The sequence below is a fragment of the Antechinus flavipes genome, chromosome 2 (assembly GCF_016432865.1).
Source record: "Antechinus flavipes isolate AdamAnt ecotype Samford, QLD, Australia chromosome 2, AdamAnt_v2, whole genome shotgun sequence".
Taxonomy (NCBI): domain Eukaryota; kingdom Metazoa; phylum Chordata; class Mammalia; order Dasyuromorphia; family Dasyuridae; genus Antechinus; species Antechinus flavipes.
Window position 1 is genome coordinate 407,023,825 of NC_067399.1, and position 22,610 is coordinate 407,046,434.

Genomic DNA, 22,610 nt, shown 5'->3' on the forward strand with positions numbered 1-22,610 from the left:
AGGTACCACTTCATATCCATTAGATTGGCAAAGATGACAAAAAGGGAAAAATCACAAATATGGGAGAGACTATAGGAAAACAGGTATATATAGTACTTTTGGTAGAATTGTGAACTAATCCAACTGTTCTGGAAAGAGATTTGGAACTATACCCAAAAGCCTACTAAACTATGTATAGCTTTTGGTCCTACTGATACCCAAAAGAAACTTTTTAAAAAGAGGACATAGAACTATACATACACAAAAAAATTATAGTAGCTCTTTTTGTAGTAGCAAAGAATTGGAAATGAAGGCATATCTATTAATTAGGAAATGGCTGAACATATGTGAATATGGATGGAATGCAACAGCATTATTCTATTTTTTTAAAAAAGAGTGAAGGGCATGAAACCATCCCAGAGAAATCTGGGAAGACTTGTATAAACTGAAGCAAAGTAAAATAAGCAGAATTAGGGGGACAATATATGCAACAATAATAATATTGTAACAAGATTTCAAAAGACTTAGGAACTTCAATCACCATAATGACCAAACATAATTCCAGAGGATTTACAATGTAGTCTCCAAATAGAGAGAGGATGAACTCAGAATGCAAGATTGGGGCATATATGCATGTGGGTATATGTTCATACATATAAATACACATACATGCACAAACACACACATATAGTTTATGTGTGTGAATATACATACATATATACACACATATATATATGGGTGTGTATTTTGTTGTTCAGTCATTTTTCAGTCATGTCTGACTTTTCATGATCTCATTTGGGGGTTTTCTTGTCAAAGATACTAGAATAATTTGTTATTTCCCTCTCCAGCTATTTTACAGATTAGGGTTAAATGACTTGCCCATGGTCACACAGCTAGTTAATATCTGAGGCCAGATTTAAATTCAGAAAAAGGAGTCCTCCTGATTCCAGGCTCAGTATTCTATCCACTATGCTACTTAGCTGTTCGTGTATGTGTGTGTGTGTGTGTGTGTGTGTGTGTGTGAGTGTGTACACATATATGGATGTGTATATGTACAATGATATACACACATATAAATGCTTCAACAATAATTATATATACATACATATATATATACAAGTTATATGCACAGATATTTGTGTGTATATGTGTGTTTATATATATACACACATACATGTATACATACATACACACACATATATATACAAGTTATATGCACAGATATTTGTGTGTATATGTGTGTATACATATACACATACATATACACACACACACACACACACACACATATATATATATATACACATACATACATATAAAGCATATAATATCTAGTTGATGTGACCGATGAGTTAATTTGTTTTACTTAACTATACACAATTCAAAAGTTTTTGTTATTTTTCCCCTTGCTTCCTCAACAGGGAGAGGGGAAGGTAGGATGAAAAAAATAAGAATCTGCAAATAACATAAAACTCACTTTTAAAAGAAAATTAATAAAATTGAATTTTAAAACTTTATTAGAATCTTGCAAAAATGAAATGACTTACTTTTGAGAATTAAGGTTGCAAGGACAAGAATTAAGACTAGTACCATAAAGATGCTAATCCCAAAGTATATTCCAATATGTATAGTGTCTTCAAACTTTTGTAACTCATTAGCTGGTGAAGTTATTTCCTATGAAAACAGAAGCAGAAATTTTAAGCTAGGAGAAGCAATAATAATAATAATGAGGTATTTGTGTACTTATCTCAGATTATGACAATTCAATAACTCATAGCTTGTAGTAGAATCTGGGGGGAGACCCAAGAAAGTTATGACTCACTAATCTGATTTTTGAGATCAGGGTCAGATGATATCTGATATATATATATATATATATATATATATATATATATATATATATATATATATATATATATATGTATATATATATATATATATACACACATACATATATACATATACATATACATATATATATATATATATCACAAATAAAAGATGGCTATTTGTAAAATATTGGGCATTATATAAAAAGAATAGTATACTTGGTGAAAAATATATTTCTTTCTTAGTTATAGGAGATACATAAGGGGGATTCAGTGAAGGGATATGGAGATCTTGTTATCCACAAGGATTTGATATTAGAAAAGACCTCTCCTTCCTTAAGAGAAGAAGAGTTAAAACTGGAGGCAATTGGTGCCTGAGGGAATAGAAGGGCATAGACCCAAATATTTATATATATATATACACACACATATATGTATGTGCATGTGTGTATGTGTGTGTGTGTGTGTATGTGTGTGTGTGTGTGTAAGTTTATATATGTATATATACAGCATTAGAGACAAATGGAAAAAAATATATAAACCTAACTTATAACGGAATATGAATGGATTAAAACTCCAATAAAATTTAAAAAGGGATAGATTAGATAATAAAATAAAACCTCTAATCTATTACTTATTTTTTAAAAGCACATTTAAAAATCAAATATACTCAAAATAAATCTGTGGGGGGAGCAAAAATTATTCATCTAAGTGAATCCAAAAAAAAAAAAAAAAAAAGCAAGACATACAATCATTCTATTTGACAAAGCAAAAATAAACATTCAAAAAATACAAAAGCATTAAACTAAAAATTACATTATGCTGAAAGGAACCATGAACAACAAATATCAGTAATAAACTTCTATGCTTGAAATTCCATAGGATCAAAATCCATAAAGGAAATACTAACTAAGCTATGAATACATAGGTAGTAACATGAGAGTGACATGAGACTTCAATATCATTCTTTCAGTTTTGAATAAATCTAATAGATAAACAAAAGAGAAAATATGAAACTGAACACATTGCTAATGAAACTAGAGCTAAAAGGCTTAAGATATCTTTGAAATGTAATTATAAAAGAATAAATATATTTCTTAGCACTTCATGGAACTTTTAAAAAATTGGTCATATGTTAGAACACAAAGATACTTCAAAAAAATGTAAAAAGACAGAAATAGAAAATACATCCTTTATTCTGAACACTGGTTCAGATATCACAAACTATGAAAATCTAAATAATGAATGGATTAAAGAACAAATCATAGAAACAATCGATAATTATGTGAAAGAAAATTATAATAATGAAACAACATACTGGAATTTCTGTGATGAAGGTAAAGCCATCCTCAAGGATACTATCACATCCCTAAAAACAAAACAGACAAAATAAAAGTAACAAAATAGTAAAAAAATAAAAATAATAAAAAGAGGGGGCAGATTAATGAGCTGAATATGCATTTTAAATGAGAAAATCAACAAATAAAACTAAAATGAGCACAAAAGATGAAATAGTAAAAATTAGAGAAAATAGATAAGTTGGAAAGAAAAGGAACACATAAAATGATAAATAAAACTAAAAGCTGGTTCTTTGGGAAAAAAAGCTAATAAAGTTGATAAACCTTTAGTTAATCTGATGAAAAAGAATTGGCCAGGAAAACGAATTAATAAATAGTTAGTAAGCTAAGCAAAATCACAACAAAAACAGAAGAAATAAAAATAATTAGAATATATTGTGCTAACAAAACTGAAAACACAAAAGAAATATAGAAATATTTTCAAAACTATAAAAAAAAACCTAAATTAGATCAGATAAAAATTGTATATAACAATCTCATTCAACAAAAAGGAAATTGAAATCACTATAAAAGAGCAATCAAAGAAAAAACTTCTTATTCTGATGGATTCACAGTAGAATTCTGTCACACTTTTAATGAACAATTAGTACTTCACAAATTATTTTCAAAAATACAAGAAGAACCCTTTTAAGAGACAAATATAATTAAAGTCTAAAACAGAGAATGATAAAACACCAAAGGAAATCTATAGGCCAATATTATTAAAAATATTGACTCAAAAATTTAAAAAAAAAAATCATGTGAAACAAACTACTACAATTTATAAAAGAAAGCATTCTTTATGACCACATAATATTTATAAAAAGGAAGAATGTTTAGAAAAACAATTAACATAATTTATTATATTAAACACAAAAATATCCAAATCCATGTGATTATCTCAATAGGTACAAAAGGAAAAACAATGAACAACCTTTGACATAGTACAACATTCATTTATTCTAAAAACAAAACAACTCTCCCCCCAATTACAAATAGAGGGGCCTTTTTAATATCATAAAATACATCTAATCTAAAACTTACTATGTGATCTTGAACAAGTCACATAATCTTTGTCTCCATTTCTTCAATTATAAAAAGAAAATAATTTTTAAAATGTTAGTTTTATTTCTAAGAACTAAAAAGAGCTGAAAACCTTTTTATAGGTAAAAAAAAAAAAATTAGTTCTCAAACCTCCAAATCAAGTCTAGGGCATTAATCAAGTGATTATATGTTAGGGTTCCTTTTTTTCTTTAATATTTTATCTAGCTCTCAAGATTATTGCAAGGATTAAATGAAATAATATATGTTAAAATATTATGTGTCAGTAACTAGAACATAATGGGTGCTATGCAAATGCCTATTCCCTTTCCTGTTCATCTTTTCTTCTTCTCCATTTATCTTAAAGGATGTCATGGATGTCATGTCCTTCTTCTTTACTGGATTTAAATTATTTATCTATGCCTGTATCACAATTCCATTCCATCTCTTGGAGAATTTTACTCCAATCATCATCCCTCTCTTTTTTTCAAAAAAAATTTGTTTATTTTTAATATACATTGCTTTATGAATCATGTTGGAAAAGAAAAATCAGAACAAAAGGAAAAAAAATCATGGGAGAGGGGGAAAAAAACAGAAAAAAGAAATGAACATAGCATATGCTGATTTCTTCATCTGAAAATCCATATCCTTTATTGGTCTATAATTTTCTTTCTCTATTTTGACTCTTCCTGGGTTAGATATCAGTACCATATCTGTGTCATAGAAGGAATTTGACAGGATTCCTTCTTTACCTGTTTTTCCAAGTAGTTTACATAATATTGGAATTAATTGTTCTTTAAATGTTTGGTAGAATTCACTTGCAAATCCATCTGTCCCTGGAAATTTTTTCTTAGGGAATTCGTTAATGGCTTATTCAATTTCTCTTTCTTTTCTTTTTTTTTAATTAAAGCATTTTATTTCCAAAATATGTGCATGGATAATTATTCAATATTGACCCTTGCAAAACTTTGTGTTCCAAATTTCCTCCCCATCCCCATCTCCACATTCCTTCTCCTAGATAGCAAATAATCTGTGTTAAACATGTTTGAAAAAACATGTTAAATCCAATATATGTAAAGATATTTATAAAAGTATTGGGCTGCGCAAGAAATTATGAAATTATGGGTTGTTTCTATGATTTATTGTTTGACCCACTCATTCTTTAGAATTAGATTATTTAGTTTCCTATTGGTTTTTAGTCTGTTTTTCTCTGGCCCTTTATTGAATATAATTTTTTTTTCATCATAGTTTGAAAAGGAAGTATTTATTATTTCTGCCTTTATTGTGAGATTTTCATGCCCTAATACATGGTCAATTTTTGTGTAGGTGGCATGTACTATTGAGAGAAAGGTATATTCCTTTCTGTCTGTATTCAGTTTTCTCCAGAGGTCTATCATATCTAAGTTTTCTAGGATCTGTTAACTTCCTTAGTTTCTATGTTGTTTATTTTTTAATTAGATTTATCTGATTCTGATAGAAGAATGTTGAGGTCCCTCACTAATTGCTGTCTATTTCTTCTTGTAATTAGCTTAATATCTTCTCTAGGAATTTGTGCTCTACCACTTGGTGAATATACATTTAATATGTTTACTGTATCCTTTATCAAGATGTACTTTCCTTCCTTGTCTCTTTTAATTAGATCTATTTTTACTTTTGCTTTATCTGAGATCAGGATTGCTACTCCTGCTTTTTATTTGCTTCAATTAAAGCATAATAAATTTGACTCCAGCTTTTGTCTTTATTCTGTATGTATCTCACTGTGTCAAATGTGTTTCTTGTAAATAACATGTTGTAGGATTGTGTTTTTTAATCCACTTTGCTATTTGCTTCCATTTTATGGGAAAGTACATTCCATTCCCATTCACAGTTATGATTACTAGCTCTGTAGTTCCCTCCATCCTATGGTCTTCCCTGATTATACTTTTGTTCTCTTCTTCCATCCTGTCCTTAATAGTGTTTTGTGGCATTTTTTGATCCATCCCACTCATTACCTTATCTTCTATCACCTCTCCCCCCTTCTCTTATCTTATTTTTTAGTGTTTCTGCCCTCCCTTCTATCCAGCCCCTCCCTTTTCCTTCCTCTTTCTTGTCCTACTTCTTTATAGAGTTCTATAAATTTCTATATCTAACTGAATGATTAAGTTATTTCCTCTTTGAGCCAAACTGATGAAATCAAGCTTCAGACAATGCTCATCCTTCTCCCTTCTTTCTCCCCATTGCAAAAAGTCTTGTAGGCCTCTTCATGTGATCTAATTTGTCCCATTATACCTCTCCTTTCCTCTTCTCCTAGTACAATCCTTTTTTCACCCCTTAATGTCTTTTTTCTTTGGAATCATCACATCAGAGTCCATTCACATGGACTGTTTATATGATATCCCCTTCTGTCAGCTTCAGTAACAGATCCAGTTCTCAAGAGTTACAAATATTCAGTTCCCATCTACGGACATAAACAATTTAAACTTTAAAATTTATATTTTTCCTCTATTTGTCTTTCTATACAGTTCTTGAGTTCTGTTTGAAGATTAAATTTTCTGTTTAGTTCTGGTTTTTTCAAGAGAAATAATTAAAAGTCTCTTACTTCACTGAAGAGTCATAGTCTCCTCTGAAAGATGATGCTCAGTCTCACTGCTTAGTTAATTCTTGGTTGTAACCCCAAATCCTTCGTCTTCCAGAATATAGTATTCCAGGCCCTCCTATCCTTCCTTGTAGAAGCTGCCAAATCCTGAGTAATCCTGATTATTGTTCTCTGATATTTGAATTGTTTTTGTCTAGCAGCTTGCAGTATTTTTTCTTTGAGATTGTAATTCTGGAGTTTTGCAACAATATTCCTTGAGGTTGTCCTTGTGGAATCTCTTTCTGAAGGTGATCAATGGATTCTTTTGATGACTATTTTCCTCTCTGTTCCATTTAAATCTATTTTTGAAGGTGTAGTTTTCTTCAATGATTTTTTTTTTTTTTGCATTTGGCCAATTGTATTTTTTAAGTAATTATCTTCCTTTTCCAAGCTGTTAACTCTTTGTTGCATATCTCTGATTTCTTTTCTCATTTTTTGTTCTACTATTATTATTTGCCTTTTAAAGTCTTTTATGAGCACTTCCAAGAAGCCTCTTTGGATTGAGACCAATTCATATCACACTTTGAGCTTTCCTCTGTGGAGATTTTGTCCTCCTCTGAGTTGGTGTTTTGGTATTTCCTGTTACCATAGTACATTTCTGTGGTCAAGATACTTTTCTGTTTCTTCCTCATTTTCTTTCCTTTTCTTTTGGTATTTCCTCTTTTCCTTACTTTTATGGTTGAACTCTGCTCCTGGAGTAAAGTTGTTCCAAATTTCCTGTGTAGCTCTGAGCCTTGCCTTTGAGCAGAAGAGCCCCTTGTGTTTGCAATTCTGCTCTTTCCAGCAAACAGCCTGGTTTCCTAGAATTTGCCTTGGGACTGAACAGGACTGAGGGTCTCAGTTGTTGATCTACTGTGATTAAGACCCTCTCACTACCTCTCATAAACTCTGTCTGAGCTGGGCTGAACACCCTTTTCACCTCAATGAGACTGATCTTGAAGTTTTTTCAATATATCTTGAGCTGGAGAGTGGTTTCATTCTGTCAGACTCTATTCAGAGGCTTAGTTTTATGTGGTTTTTAAGGAGAAATGGAAGAGCTTGAGCAGCTTCCTAGTTTCACTCTGCCATCTTGGCTCCAAACCACGGAAGTCCATCCCTCTCTTTCTAGCTTTATTTTCTCTTTCCCTTCTACTTACAAATAAATTCATTTTTTCTATCTTTATATATATATACATATATAAAGATAGAAAAAATATATATGTATATGTATATATAGTTATTTCTTCTTTTTCTTCTTCCTACTAAGCTATACTGATTATTAGCCCTTGACCCTTTTCCTTTGTGACTCTATACTATCTTACTTGGCATTTTTATCTGCTCCTGTGACTTCTATGATCACCTCTATGCAACTTCGTCTACAATCTGGATTGCTTCAACTTCTCCCATAAGCTCTAGTTTGTGTTTCAAATTGCCGGCTAAACAAGTCTACTTGGTGTCTCATTTACATCAAATTTTATGTTCATAGCTGAATTCATCATCTTTCCTTTAAAACTTGTCCTTCCCTGTAAAGAATATCGATGGAACCAACATTGCCCCAGTTACTAGGAATATATGAAGTCCTTTACAAATACTATCTCATTTGAGCCTCACAACAACCTTATAACTTAATAGTCTTCTCTCTTCTTTTTAAAGTCCCACTCTGTATACCTCCAAAATCTCTTTCACATTGCTCTCTCCCTTCCATTGCCACCATCCTAGTTTAAGTTCTCAATTTCTTCTCCTTGTATAATATGATAGCATCCTAAATGATCTCTCTGTCTCTAGTCTCTATTGTCTGCAATCTATCCTTTACATTTCCTAATAATCAGGATGACCTAATGACCATATCACCTCCCTACTCAAAAATATTCAATGGTTTCTCATTGCCTAATGGGTAAAATACAAACTAATCAGCCTCCAAGCTACTTTTCTAGTTTCATTTTTTATATTACTTGTATATGGCTGTACTCCATCTAAAAATAACCATTTGCTATTTTATGAACTCTTCCTGAATTTTCTTGCCTCCATGAATTTGTATAGACATTCCTTTATAATTATAATTATAATGACATTCTCATCCCTGTTGCCCACTTTTTCTATTTATTTCTTCTTGAAGGCCTTGCTAAATAAAATATCCCCTTCTTCTATTATGAATCCCCCAATTACTAGTGCTAGAAGTTATTTCTGCATACTTGCCCCTCACTTGTGCAAATCACTTCCTCTACCTAGGTTTCAACCTGTTTCCTCATATGGAAAATAAAGAAGAAGGAACGAGGGGAAGAGAACCAGTATTTATTAAATGCCTACCCCAGGGCAGAAACTGTGTTATTCCCTTTACAGATATTCCATTTGATCCCCACAACAATACAGTGAAGTGAGTGTAATTATTATCTCCTTTTTTATAGTTGAGAAAATTAAGAAAGACAGAGGTTAAATGACTTTTCTGGAGTCACATAGTTAGTAAGAACTCAAGGCCCTATTTGTATTCAGCTCTTCTTGACTCCAGGCCTAATGTTCTATCCACTATATTATCTAGCTTCCTCTGTGCTTTCCCTCTCCCCTAAAAGTGAAATACAGTTGGGAAAAAATGGCTTACAGATTTTTCAAATATTAACATTTAGAAATTTGCAATATCACCTATTCTTTTGTTTCTTATTTGAATAAACAATTTATTTAAAATGCCTCTAATTGGTATGCTACCAAAATGCCATCTTACTCCACAATTATTCAGATGAGTTTTTAGAAGGGAAAGGTGAAGGAGCAAACCAGAGGATATTAGTCCCACACTTCTTTGGCAGTCATTAGTCCTGCCAAAGAAGATTGGGTTTAGGAAATTCATGTACCACTTCACTCTGGAGTGGGAAAAGGTAGCCTGAAAGAGTTCACACTTCACTTCAACTGAGTCACAGACACTCAGGGTTAGAAGGAACCTCAGAGGTCAACCTCCCAACCTGAACAGGAACCTCCTTAAACAACATACTCAATAAGGAGCCATTCAGCCTTTGCTTAAAGAGTTCTAAGAAAGGGGAACTCATTGCCTCCCAAGGCCACTCATTTCACTTTTTTTTTTTACTAGACTTTTACTAGATTTACTAGATTTTATTAGATGAATTCAGTCAATCAATAAGTATTTATTAATTAACAATATCTCAAAATGAGAGTAAGTTCTTACTGTTATGTTATTTGGCTGGGTATTTCTTGAAGTCTCATGTAGTTGAGGTTTGTAGGTGGTTGTCTTAGCTGAAAAGAAAGAAGAGAAAAATAAGTTAAAATAACTAAAAATAAAATAATCTGTGACCTTATCAAACATAGGAAATTCCTCTATTTCTCTATGACTTAGGACACAAAACCTAAAGATTAAATAGTTTGCTTGAGCCAGACCTTCTGACTTCTCTAACTATTGGGCCATGTTGGATCTTTCCTCACTTTAGAAAAGAGATTGAGACCCAAACAGTAAAGGGTCTTGATCAAGGTCATTTTTAGTGACATTTGAACTCAGAATCTCTGGTCTCAAAATCAAAATTCTTTTGCCAAGCTTTTTCTATTGTTGTTCTATATCATGTTCAATACTTTGTGATCCTATTGTGACAACAGCATGTCAATACAGTCCATGGAGTTTTCTTGGCAAAGATACTGGAGTAATTTGCCATTTCCTTCTCTAGTGGATTAAGGCTCACCCACATTAAGTGACTTGCCCATGATCACACAATTAGTAAGTGTCTGAAGACAGACTTGAACTCGGGGCGCCCTGACTCCAGGTTTAGCGCTCTATTCACTGAGTCACCTAGCTACAACCTTCTTCTATTAGCTAAGAATCTTTGCTTTTATGCCATTATGTATTTAATACATGCAAAAGAAGGATAGTGCCCAATGCTAATTACAATATGATATGCTGTGGTACCATCCTTGACTTTTCATTTTCACCTCCAATATTCAATATGTTACCAAGGTCTATCAGTTTTATTTTTATTTTTCACTCACCCCCTTGTCTGCTCTGATATTGCTACCTAGTGCAGGTTCTCATCATCTCATGCCTAGATTATTGCAGTAGCCAGCTGGTGGGTCTGCCTGCCTCATTTCTCTGTAACTCCAATGCATTTTCCACTCAGCCCTAAAAAGATCTTCCTAAAGGTTATCTGACCATGTCATTGTTCAACTCCAATCAATCAATCCACATTTATTAAATATCTACTATGTGTTGGACACTGTGCTAAGCATTGGGAATACTTTAAAAAAAAAAAAAAAAAGGCAAAGGGCAGCCCTTATCTTCAAATAGTTTATGGTCAACTGGGGGAAAAAACATACAAAGAAATCTGTATGAAGCCATACACAGAATACAGCTATATACAGAATAAATAATTAACAAAGAAAACACTAGAATTAAGAGGAATTGGGGAAGGCTTCTCACAGAAGATAGGATTTTAGTTGGACCTCCATAAACTCCAGTGGATCTCTAGCACCTCCAGGATCAAATTAAAATCCTCAAAGCCCTTCACATCCTGCTTCTCCCATCTCCACCTTTCTAATCTTACATCTTACAACCACAATGAATTCTTGCATCAAGGGACACTGGCCTCCTTTGTGCTCTTCCGACAAAACACTCCATTTTTCTTGACTTCCAGAATTTTCACTGGCTATTTGCTCCTCATAGAATGTTTTCTTCCCTATCTTCATCTCCTGGATTCCCTGGATTCCCTGAATTCCTTCAAGTCCCAGCTAAAAGTCTACATTCCATAGGAAGCTTTTTTTCATTCTCCTTAATTCTAGTGCCTTACATCTGAAATTCTATGCAATTTATCCTGCATCTGTCCTGTTGTTACATAATCTTCCCATTAAATTGTAAGCTTCTTGAGAATAGGGACGTCTTTTGTCTTTCTTTGTATCCCTAGAGTTTAGCTCACAGTACCTGATATATAATAGGTGCTTAATAAATGTTTATTGTCTAACTGACATGAATTCAAAACAAATTAAACCAAAGCAGACAAAAATATTCTATTTGATCTTGTCTATTAAGTCAGACCTCCTGAAGACAAATGCAATTTGTTTCATTCTTTCAAATTTTATCTTTTATGTGACCACTGTTTTTCACCTAAAGAAAATCTACATTTTCTCAAAAGACATGTCAAATATAAAGCAGCTAGATAGCACAATGAATAGAGTGCCAGATCTGGAATCAAGAAGACTCATCTTCCTGAGTTCAAATCTGGCCTCAGACACTTACTAGTTGTGTAACCCTAAACGACTCACTTAATCCTATTTGCCTCAGGTTCCTCATCTGTAAAATGAGTTAGACAAGTAAGTAATAAGTACTTTTGTTGGGATCACAAAGAGTCAGATATGAATGGAATTACCAAACATGTTGAATACAAAACTGCCTCATAGTGAACTTTGATTGGTCATTTTCTATCTAGAGGGAATTTGGCAGCATTGTATATCTGTGAAAAAAAAAAAATACATCCCAACTAAAACCCTACATTCATAGAATATCAAAGCGAGGAGAAAATTTAGAGATAATTTAGAACTCACCCGGTTTCACAGAGGAGGAAACTGAAGCCCAGGAAGGAAAAGTATAGTTCTAATTGTCTTTTCCCATACATTAATTTCATTTGTTGTTGTTGTTGTTTGTCCTTAGTTCTTAAAGAGGACCAAGACATCAGGAAAGCAAATTGAATTTGATTCAGGGAGAGCTGTGCAAAATCATCTGACTTATTTTTCCCTTCAGAGCCATCTGGGTTTAGTGGCAAGATACAGATTAAGAGGACTATAAATGGTCCTAAATGAAATGGGAGACCTTGGCTTTTTTAAGCTAAAGTCTTGAACAGGTCTACAATTTGACTGCCCCCATTCGGTGATTAAGGCTAAGTAGTAATTGAGGCAAAGAATCTTCTCTTTCATCTAGTCCAAAATAAACGAACAAATAAATGAAAAAATAAACAAACAAATAAATAAATAGGTAAAAAGATATAAATAAATAGATAGATGAATGACTAGATGGATGGATGAATCTAAATGAGGAAGGCCCTCATGGATTGTGATCAAAGCAGAAATGACTGCAATTTACATTCAGTCTGAGTCAATCTAGACCCAAACAATGACCTAATGGGGCTTGGCCTAGTACCGATTGGTGGTCAATGAGAATCATATTGATTTTTGTTCATGGCATGGTACTTAATAGAGAAATCTAGCCAGTAAACCCCAAGACATTTGCATTCAGAAATGCAAAAGAGGGGGAAAATGCTTTTAGAGCATTTCACAGCCAACCAATCACATAAAAAAAAATGGCCCATCCTGGAGCAGAGTTGGCTCAGAGAGAGAAACTTGAACAAGCCCCACTTCCCCACAACCATGCTTACCCCTGGAATTAGGATTACAGTGCACAGGGTTGGAAAGAAAGCTAGCTATGGAGACAGAGGACCTGGATTTCAATGCTAACTTTGCCAGTTACTGTCTATGACACTGGACAAGTCACATAACCTTTCTAAATTTCTGTTTCCTCATCAGTAAAAAGAGGTTGTTAGGAGTAGAATGGCCTCCTAAGTCCCCCTCTGTTTCTAAATTTAAAAAAGATAAGACCAGAAAATGGATATCTGACCTAACTCTTTCCTTATACTTATCTGTCTGTACTTTTGCTACTGTGAAGGACACAACAATCTGCTGTCTTATTGCTCCATTCTAATTTGTAAATTACCTAAAACAAAAATCACCCTGATCCAGGATCCATCTGCCACCTTGAGGTTTTCTTGAAGAGATACTACAGTGGGTGGACATTTACTCCAGTAAGTAAACAACTAAGGCTGGATTTGAATTCAGGAAGATGTGTCTTTCTGACTCCAGACCCAACAGTGCTATCTACTGCACCACTTAGCTGTCCCTGATCACAAGTCTCCCACTAACCATTCATGACAGACCTCTCCTTCCTATATCCGTATCATTCTTTCTTACCCTTCCATCGTGTTCTCTGTAACCTCTGTTTAATGGTAACCAACTGAATTTGACTAGTGCCCCTTTTCAAAATCACTCTATATATCTAGTATTTACTTACAAACACATTCCCCCCCCCCCCATTCCATTTCCCTATAAAATGTAGGCTCCTTGAAGGCTGATTAATTTCTTATTTGTTTTCCCAGCACCTGCCACAGTATTTGGCAAGTTAGCATTTGATAGATGCTTGTTCAATTGAATTGAAGTATTTTAACTGCCAATTAAATGTTATTTCATTTTAAAACTGAACTTAAAACCCAGTTCTTTGGGAAATCTCTTTTTATGCATTAGAATATTTTCAAGAAAACAAGGAAAAACCATGTGGAAATTAAGAAATAGGCAATCAATAATAAGGAAATGAAGACTTGCTCATATTTTTTCTGATCTGGAATTCCTCAGACATTTCTTTAGGCTCAGACACTTCTTAGGTTTCCTCCAGCAAGGCTCAAAGGTCTCTTAGGTGGTTTGAGTTTTTTAAAATGCAGATTTAGCAAAGTATGTCTTTTATCTTGTGAGAGCCTAAACTTCTCACTGAATGGGACCGTATTTCCCTAACAGCCCAGAGAGGGTTATCTTAGGCTTATCTCAAACCTAAACAAACTTCAGTTATCTTGTTATTGTAAAGGGAATTTAAGTAAGAAAAACACAAGATAGAATTGTTAAGTCAACAGGAATCTGGAACAGAAAATTTTTCACTCTGGAGGGAAAAAGCCAATACTAAAATTGACATCTCCCTTATAACCAATTTTTACTGCTGTAAAAAATCATTTTATACCAAATCATTTTGTTATGAAAATTAAGTGTTTGGGGCCAGATTTGATCTCAGGAAAATGATCCCTACTGATTGCAAGAGCAGTGTTCTATCTACTGCACCACCTAACTGCCTCAAGGAAGATTAGAGTTCACCTAATATCATGCATGATATATAATTAGTTATCCTTTCCACATCTCAACTATCCCCATTGTGGTCTTGATATATTGCAAGCTGGAATAAAAAATTTTAATGGAAATTTAGGGGAAGTTATGAAATATTATGAAATAGTACATGTTATACTATTCTGTCAGAATTTGCCTAATATTACATAGAATCACATGCTCTTGATCAAATCTTACCCTCTCTCCAAACAGGTTCATTAACTTTGAGTTGAAAGAGACCTAAATCCTTTATTTTCTGGTTGAGGAAACTGAGACCTGAGTGTTTATATGGCTTGCCTAAAACAAAAACCTTAAATGACATATGAGTGATTCATATTGGATCACAGAAAAAGGAAAATAGAATCCAAAGGTCAAAAAAATATTTTTTGTTGTTCAGTCTGCTCTGACTCTTCTTCATGAAGTTGGCAAAAATACTTGATTATTTGCTATTTTTTCTCCAGCTCATTTTGCAAATGAGGAAACTGAGGCAAACAGGGATAAGTGACTTGCTCAGGGTCAAACATTTAGTAAGTGTTTGGGGCCAGATTTGATCTCAGGAAAATGATCCCTACTGATTGCAAGAGCAGTGTTCTATCTACTGCACCACCTAACTGCCTCAAGGAAGATTAGAGTTCACCTAATATCATGCATGATATATAATTAGTTATCCTTTCCACATCTCAACTATCCCCATTGTGGTCTTGATATATTGCAAGTTGGAATAAAAAATTTAAATGGAAATTTAGGGGAAGTTTTGCAAAAGCTGCAGACAACACATGAAAGCCAGCAAAATGACACAGAAAAAGTTTAGAAATTCAGAAATTTATAAAATATATGTATAGTATTATATAATATCAACTCAAATTTGATTATAAAGTACTGTAAACATTCCATAAAAGAAAAAGAAAAAAAACTTCTTCTCTGGTAAGAAGGGCCAAAAAAATTTATGCAGATTTTCTAGATTCCTATGGATATCTTGCTCCTAATCCCACCAACCCTACCCACCCTGCCCCTGCACTGTGGAAAGATAACTGTATATAATTTTCTTCCTACACATTTAAAGCAAAGCTTTTTAAACTGTTCATTGCATCCCCATATGGAGTTCATGTGAAGGGTGTGGGCAAAAATTTGGCAATAGTATAAGGTTTCTGATTGCTCTATCTCCTGCAATGTCAAATATTCCTCCAAGATTTATTTTTTATATCCATTTCATCCGTGTGCAACTTTGTTTTCATCTTTAATAAATAGCAAAATTATATGCATATCAAAGAATTGCTTTAAAATAAATTTCTTTATGATTTACTTTAAGTAAATGGTTGGCTTGTATGCCTGTTTTATATTCCTATATATCCGAGGTCACAGAAATTTCGCAGGCAAAAAAGGGTCATAAGTAGAAAAAGTTCAAAAAGTCCTGATTTAGAATATTTTGCAACTCAAGAGCTGAATGAAACCCAGTGCGACATAATAAAAAGAATAATGATATGTGTGACTTGAGACAAATAACTTCCTAGCTTCTGAACTTACTTTCCCTAACTGTTATATTAGTGAGTTAGGTTAAATTGCCTTTAAATGGTTTAGACTAAATGGCCAACTCTAAAATCCTGTGATCCTAAAATATTAGTCCTAATTCAGCCATTATTTAGAATAAGTCACATAAACAGACCCTGGATTTAATTTCTTCATCTGTAAAAGGAAGTGGGCAGATTAGATTTCCTCCAGTTCTGAGATTTTCTGAAGAGGAAGACCAGAAAAGAGTGTATACTAGATGTTCGATGTGACTGCATAAATGTCAAACATCCTGTACTCAGGATATTAGAACCCAGTGTGTTGGTTCTCCAAGTCTCAGTTTTCTCATTTATAGGTTGAGGTTCTACTAGGTGATCTCTAAGGGAGATAATAGAGTATAGTAGGATATGGTAGTATATGAAGTCATATGAATTCAAACCAATGGATTCAAATATGGCTTTGTCACTTACTTTTATTATTGTTTAGTCATGTCAGACTTTTAGTGTCCCCATGGGCCATAGTATACCAACACTGCCTTTAGTGTTTTCTTGGCAAAGATACTGGAATGCTTTGCCATTTCTTTCTCTGGCTTTTTTTTATAGATAAGGAAACTGAGGCAGAGTTAAATAACTTTTTCAGGGTCACAAAGGTAAGTAGGTATCTGAAATCAGATTGAAATTCAGTTTTTCCTCACTCCAGTACTCCATCCACTATGCTGCCTAGCTGCCCCAGCTACTTACTATCTGTTATATTTATTAGGTGTTTTACAAATGGCTTTCTGGTTTGTTTTTGTTTTTTTAATATGCATGACATGCTTTAAATTTTAATTTCCATTATCAACATTTTCTCCATTTCTTTTTTAAGTCTAGACAATCATTAAAGTAATAAATCATGCCTTGATTTGTAATCTTTGCCAATATCTGAGGTATAAATGTTCACACTTGAACATTTAACAATCAACTTTAGTTCAAGTTAGCTGCAAAACACCTCTGATTGCTACCTATATGACTATTGGCAAATCACTTAACCTCTCTTGACCTGATTTCCCTCAACAATGAAATGAGAGATTTGGACTAGATGCTGCTAAAGATGTCCTATCTCTAAATCTATGATTCCATCATTCTAGATCACTTCTAACATTCCATGATTCCAGGTGACTTTAAATAATTTAGTTGTTTTCAGCTCCCATTTCTACTTATTCATACATTTGGAAAGAAAAAATATATATTTTCCCTGTCTACTTCACAGGTTTGTAGAGAGGATCACATGATACAGTGGCTATGAAACTATTTCATAAGCTCTAAAATGGAAAATATATGTGTAAACATACATATGCATATATATGCTTATATATGTACATATATGTATATGCATATATGTGTGTGTGTGTGTGTGTGTGTATAAAATTAAAGAAATAGTGGGAACCAACTAAAGCAATAAATAAATACAAAGCAAACATCCTATTCCCAAAAAAGCAAAAATTCATCTTGAAGGAGATGGCAATCAAGTTATTCTCTGCTACATCTTATTGTTAGATCATTTTAGTAGTGTTCAATTCTTCATGACCCTATTTGAACTTTTCTTGATAAAAATACTCTAATTGTTTGCCATTTTTTTTTCTCCAACTCACTTTACTTATGAGGAAAATGAAGCAAACAGAGTCATACTAGTTAAGTTGTCTGAGGCTGGATTTGAATTCAGGTCCTCCTAACTATAGGGCCAATGGTACTCTATCCAGTGGGCTGTCTAACTGCCTGCCCCCTCTACTATTTAATGTCTTAATGCCTATGTAACAAACAGCTTAGTGTAATGGTAAGGGCACTGAACTTGGAATTAGGAAGACCTGAGTTAAAATTCTGTTTCAAACATTTACTAGGTATATGATCCTGGGCAAGTAATTTAATATCTCGGGGCCTCAATTTCCTCATCTGGAAAATGAGAGTGCTCTAATGTCCTTTCCAATTCTAAATTTTTGATTCTGTGACTTTACGCAAGTAATTTAATTTCTCCAATCTCCAGTTTCTCCTATTAAAAGGAAGGATTAGACTAGGTTGAACCCTAATTTTTTTTTTTTACTCTAAATCCCAAGGTCCTATGGTATTTGATCTCTTTGAATCAGCTGAGTGCTCAGAATATAGCAGATCCTACTGAAAATTTCTTCCAGGACTTAAATATACCTTCATTCTTCCCCACTCTCCACCATCCCATTCTACTACTCCTTCAAAACAGATTGGAAAACTTTTTGCTTTTTTTCACCCTGTATGTCCTCCTATAATTAGGAATGTGAAGAAACTAACAGATTCATTTCTTTTATTAGGTCAATCCCTTCTCACATCAAATACTTCCTTACTTTTCATCTCACATTCAACAGGAAGATATATTACCTCTGCTTTCTCCATCATCCTCTCTCTTTCCCATCTGAAATACTCTGAGCTCAGATATCAACTAGAAATTTTGCTCCAAACCCTCTACTTTACCTAAACTGTATGCCTCATTTCCAAAATACATAGGGAACTGATTCAAATTTTTAAGAATAAGAATCATCCCCAATTGATAAAAATCATCAAAGGATACAAACAGAAAGTTTTATAAGGAGGAAATTGGAGTTAGCAATAGTCACATGAAAAACTATTCCAAATCCTGAATAAGTAGAGAAATATAGTTTAAAGCAATCCTGAAGGTCAAACTCTTGTCCCTCAGATTGGCAATGATAACAAAAAAAGAGAAATGACAAAAATTGGAAGAGCTAAATGAATATAGGCATATTAATGCACTGTTAGTGAAGTTCTGAATTGATATAATCAGTCTGGAAAGCTCTTTAGAAACATATCCCCAAAGTTACTAGACTGTGATTATATTAAACCTAGAAATACCAGTAATAGATCTATATCAAAAAACATCAAAAAAGGAAGAAAAGGATTCACATGTAAAAAATATTTATAGCAGCATTTTTGTTGAAGCAAATTAATTAGAAGCTAGATTTTAAGAATATTGGTAGAGAGATGATCATTGACTCCATAAAAACTGATGAAACCACCAAACAAAACAATATAAAGGAATTCCTGTGATTCTCATGACTTGAATGAAAATAGAACAAAGGAAACAAAAAAAAAGTAGTCAGACAGATAGAGGCCAACTAGGACAGAGCAGTGTCAAGAAAACCTAGAGAAAAGAGAGTATCAAAAAGAAGTTGATTGACAACTTCAAAGAAAATAGACATTAGGCACAGTAAATGGGTTATAAAATGGTTAGAAAAGATTGGTTAAAAAGAGTTGCCTCTAATTCTATAAAAAATTTTCTGTAATCTCACTTGTGGATTAAACTCCACTGTTTAGAATTTTCAGATAATGAAATGTAGAGTTAGACTTCATCATTGACTATTTACTGATTGGTTCCTTTATTTTCCTGATTTTTTATTTTTAATTTATGGAATAAAACAAGCATTTCCACAACAGTACAATAAAAAATGATTGCACATGAAATTGTAAATCTATCACATACAACTTACTGTTCATTTTTAAATATATAATAAAGTTGTCAGGTAAGTTTCTTTCCTTTCCGCCTCCTCCTTCATTCCCTCCCCCACACCTTAGAGATAACTACCATTGGGCAATATTCTATACATGCTTCAAGTTATCAATTCTTTTTCTGGATGCAGATAGTGTCTGTTTTCATATGATAGCTAATTTGGGTGTTTATAAATGTCAAAATTATTTATTTGCTCAAAGTCATTCTTAAAACAGCATCCCTGTTACTAGATGTATGCTTTTGGTTCTACTTATTTTGTTCTTCATTATTTCATGCAAGTCTTTCCATATTTTCTAAGATCATTAAGCTCATCATTTCTAATATAGTAGTATTCTATCCCAATCATATAGCTCAACTTGTTCAGCCTATTGCTTTTTAATGTAAATGATATATGACCTTCTCTTCTGGGGGTAATTCTTATATTCATCTTTGTCTCAAATGCAAGCCGGGGTCTAGTCTACCTCTAATACCAACCAAGGTCATTCTGTCTTAGTTCTTTCCAGGTTGGTGACTACAAAAGCTCACAGGGAAAGTACAAAATTTAGAGGGAAGTTTTGGTTAGTGTCCCAGCACAATTATCACCTTTCCATGTCAGAAGGTTTTCAATAAATTATGCTGGAAAATGCCTAACAATGACCTTAGTTTTATGTGATATGGAAAATGTTAATAATACAGATTAAACTTTAAAGTGTGTTGATCATTCACTTCCCCTCCACTTCCACCCTCCTTCCAGTACACATACACACTGCTGAGGTCATTGTTAGGCACTTTCCAGCATAATTTATAGAAAGCCTTCTGACATGCAAAGGTGATAATTGTGCTGGGACACCAACCAAAAATTTCCCTCTAATTTTTTTTTTTTCAAGGAACAGCGTGTGTGACTACTTGTCAGATATGACTTGTGTGAGCTCTTGTATAAATTACTTGGTTTAGATGAGACTGTGAGTCTCTGAAAGTTTTCTCATATATTGTTGGATTTTCCTATATGAATATCAATAAAGAGAAAAGAACTACACTTACCTGGTTTGACCAGTAACTCCAGAGATATTTTTTGGTCATTAAATAGGCCTGGGAACTGTATCCTACAGCAATAATTACCACTGTCTGCTTCTTTCACGTTCTCAATTGTTAGGGATACCTTCCCTTGGGCAAGAGGACCCTTTAACTGGTATCTTTTTTCCTTCTGATATATCACCTTCTGTCCATCAGTTTGAAGAAGTTGTTCATTACACTGAGTCAAAGGGCAGATCCCTTTGCCCCAACAGATGGGCACAGGTTTGTTTATTGGCGTTATCACATAGGAACATGGTAAAAATATGGTTTGACCCACCATTGCTGTGTAGGTATCTGCTGAAGACTCTGCAAGTAATTGAAAAAGAAAAAAAATTGTCTAAGACAAAGAAAGGAGCAGGAGTATTCAAGTTTTTTTTAAGCAAAGTATGTGACAGTAAAAAAAAAAAAAATTCTTTAAGTGGTCCACTGAAGTGATTATATCACTCACCCTGTTTTGAGGTTGTCTATATGGCATGGTAGGAGCAGGTAAGTGGTGCAGTGGATAGAACACCAGGACTAGAGTCTGGAAGAACTGAATAAAAATCCAGCTTCAGACTTTTACTAACTATTTGAACCTGGACAAATCACTTAATCCCTATTTGCCTCCATTCCTCATCTGAAAAGGGGGATACCCTGGAGAGATATGGCAAATCACTACAGTATCTTTGTCAAAAAATACCCCTGACATAGGTCATCATCTGATGAACATCATGAACCACTGAACAACAACAAAAATCTGCCATGGTAAAATTTTGTAATATCTCTAAAGGAAAGGGGCTATGAAAATGAAAACTAGAAAATGGAATAGTTAACACTTAGGAAAATGGCTAAGCTAGCTCTCTTAAGGCATTCCTAAGAAAATGGCTAAGATATCTCTATTAATATATCTCCTGTTTGTAACTAAACTTTTGAAGGACTACATACAGGATACAGAATAGGTAGAATAAAGCTTCCCTCTGCAAGCTAATATATAGTGCTTTTTAAAATGACACTCATACTTACTATACATCCCATCTGCCTCTGCCACATTCTTAGCTGTAGTACCCTCCTCATGGAGAACCATTTAAATCATCTACTTACCTGTTGGCCACAGCAGAAGGACAAAAATGAAGAGATAGAACAACATGGCATCAGTTGAAATCACTAATGAGCAAGTAGGTTTAGTGTAGTCATTTTTTAAACTTCCTAATTTCACTTCCACTTTGTTGTTTGCTCTCAGAGAACAATATGAGACACTACAGTCCTCATGGGACTAGCTTGACATAGCATTATCTCAGAACCAGGAGCCTGAAATGAAAACCAACGACAAAACGGAAACCTCAGAAATTGTTACTCATCTCTTCAGTAACATCTCATGTAACATACAACTATCAAGGCAACCATTTCATATAGTAACAGAAAAGAAAAAAAAAAGAACTTCTAGTCTTTTGAAAACTTTTGTCTTTTTCCTTGTTTTGCTTCCTTTTTTTCCTCACCACTCTAATTCCTTGTCAATTCCTTTTATTCTGCTTTTGCTCTCTCTTTTCCATCTCCACTAATTCATGTCCTCATTATCATTCACTGACTACTCCAATAGTTAGTCTCATTGACTCTATTTTCCTGTACTTTAGTCTTTCCTGAGCACAATTCGTATATCTAATGTACAAGTATAATCAAATAGTTCTGAAAGAAAAAAGGGGAAAAATGAAAAGGGAAAAAAGGAAAGAAAAAGGGAAGGGAAGGGAAGAAAAGGGAAGGGAAAGGAAGGAAAGAAAACCTTCAGTGGTTTCTCTACTGCCTACTTTTAAAAGTCCAAACTTATTCAAGAAACTTAAGGCTTCCACAACACAGCTTTAGCCTTTCCACATA

The 22,610-nt window shown here is 33.5% G+C and overlaps 1 protein-coding gene across 4 annotated transcripts in view; it reads right to left on the reverse strand.

Annotated features, from left to right (window-relative positions):
- The window catches only part of LOC127550131 (hepatitis A virus cellular receptor 2 homolog), a 38,485-nt gene extending 16,527 nt beyond the window's left edge, over window positions 1-21,958 (reverse strand). For 2 of the 4 annotated variants that reach the window (XM_051978789.1, XM_051978792.1), the window contains exons 1-5: window positions 21,843-21,957; window positions 20,730-21,068; window positions 9,952-10,019; window positions 3,127-3,177; window positions 1,527-1,653 (exon numbers count right to left, since the gene is read on the reverse strand). In XM_051978789.1, the coding sequence (XP_051834749.1) occupies window positions 1,527-1,653; window positions 3,127-3,177; window positions 9,952-10,019; window positions 20,730-21,068; window positions 21,843-21,888 (631 nt within the window). In that variant the 5' untranslated portion in view covers window positions 21,889-21,957. Of the gene's footprint in view, window positions 1-1,526; window positions 1,654-3,126; window positions 3,178-9,951; window positions 10,020-20,729; window positions 21,069-21,210; window positions 21,298-21,842 lie in introns of those variants that run through there. The other 2 variants (XM_051978791.1, XM_051978790.1) reach the window with 2 other exon arrangements.
- Window positions 21,959-22,610: the final 652 nt, after the last annotated feature.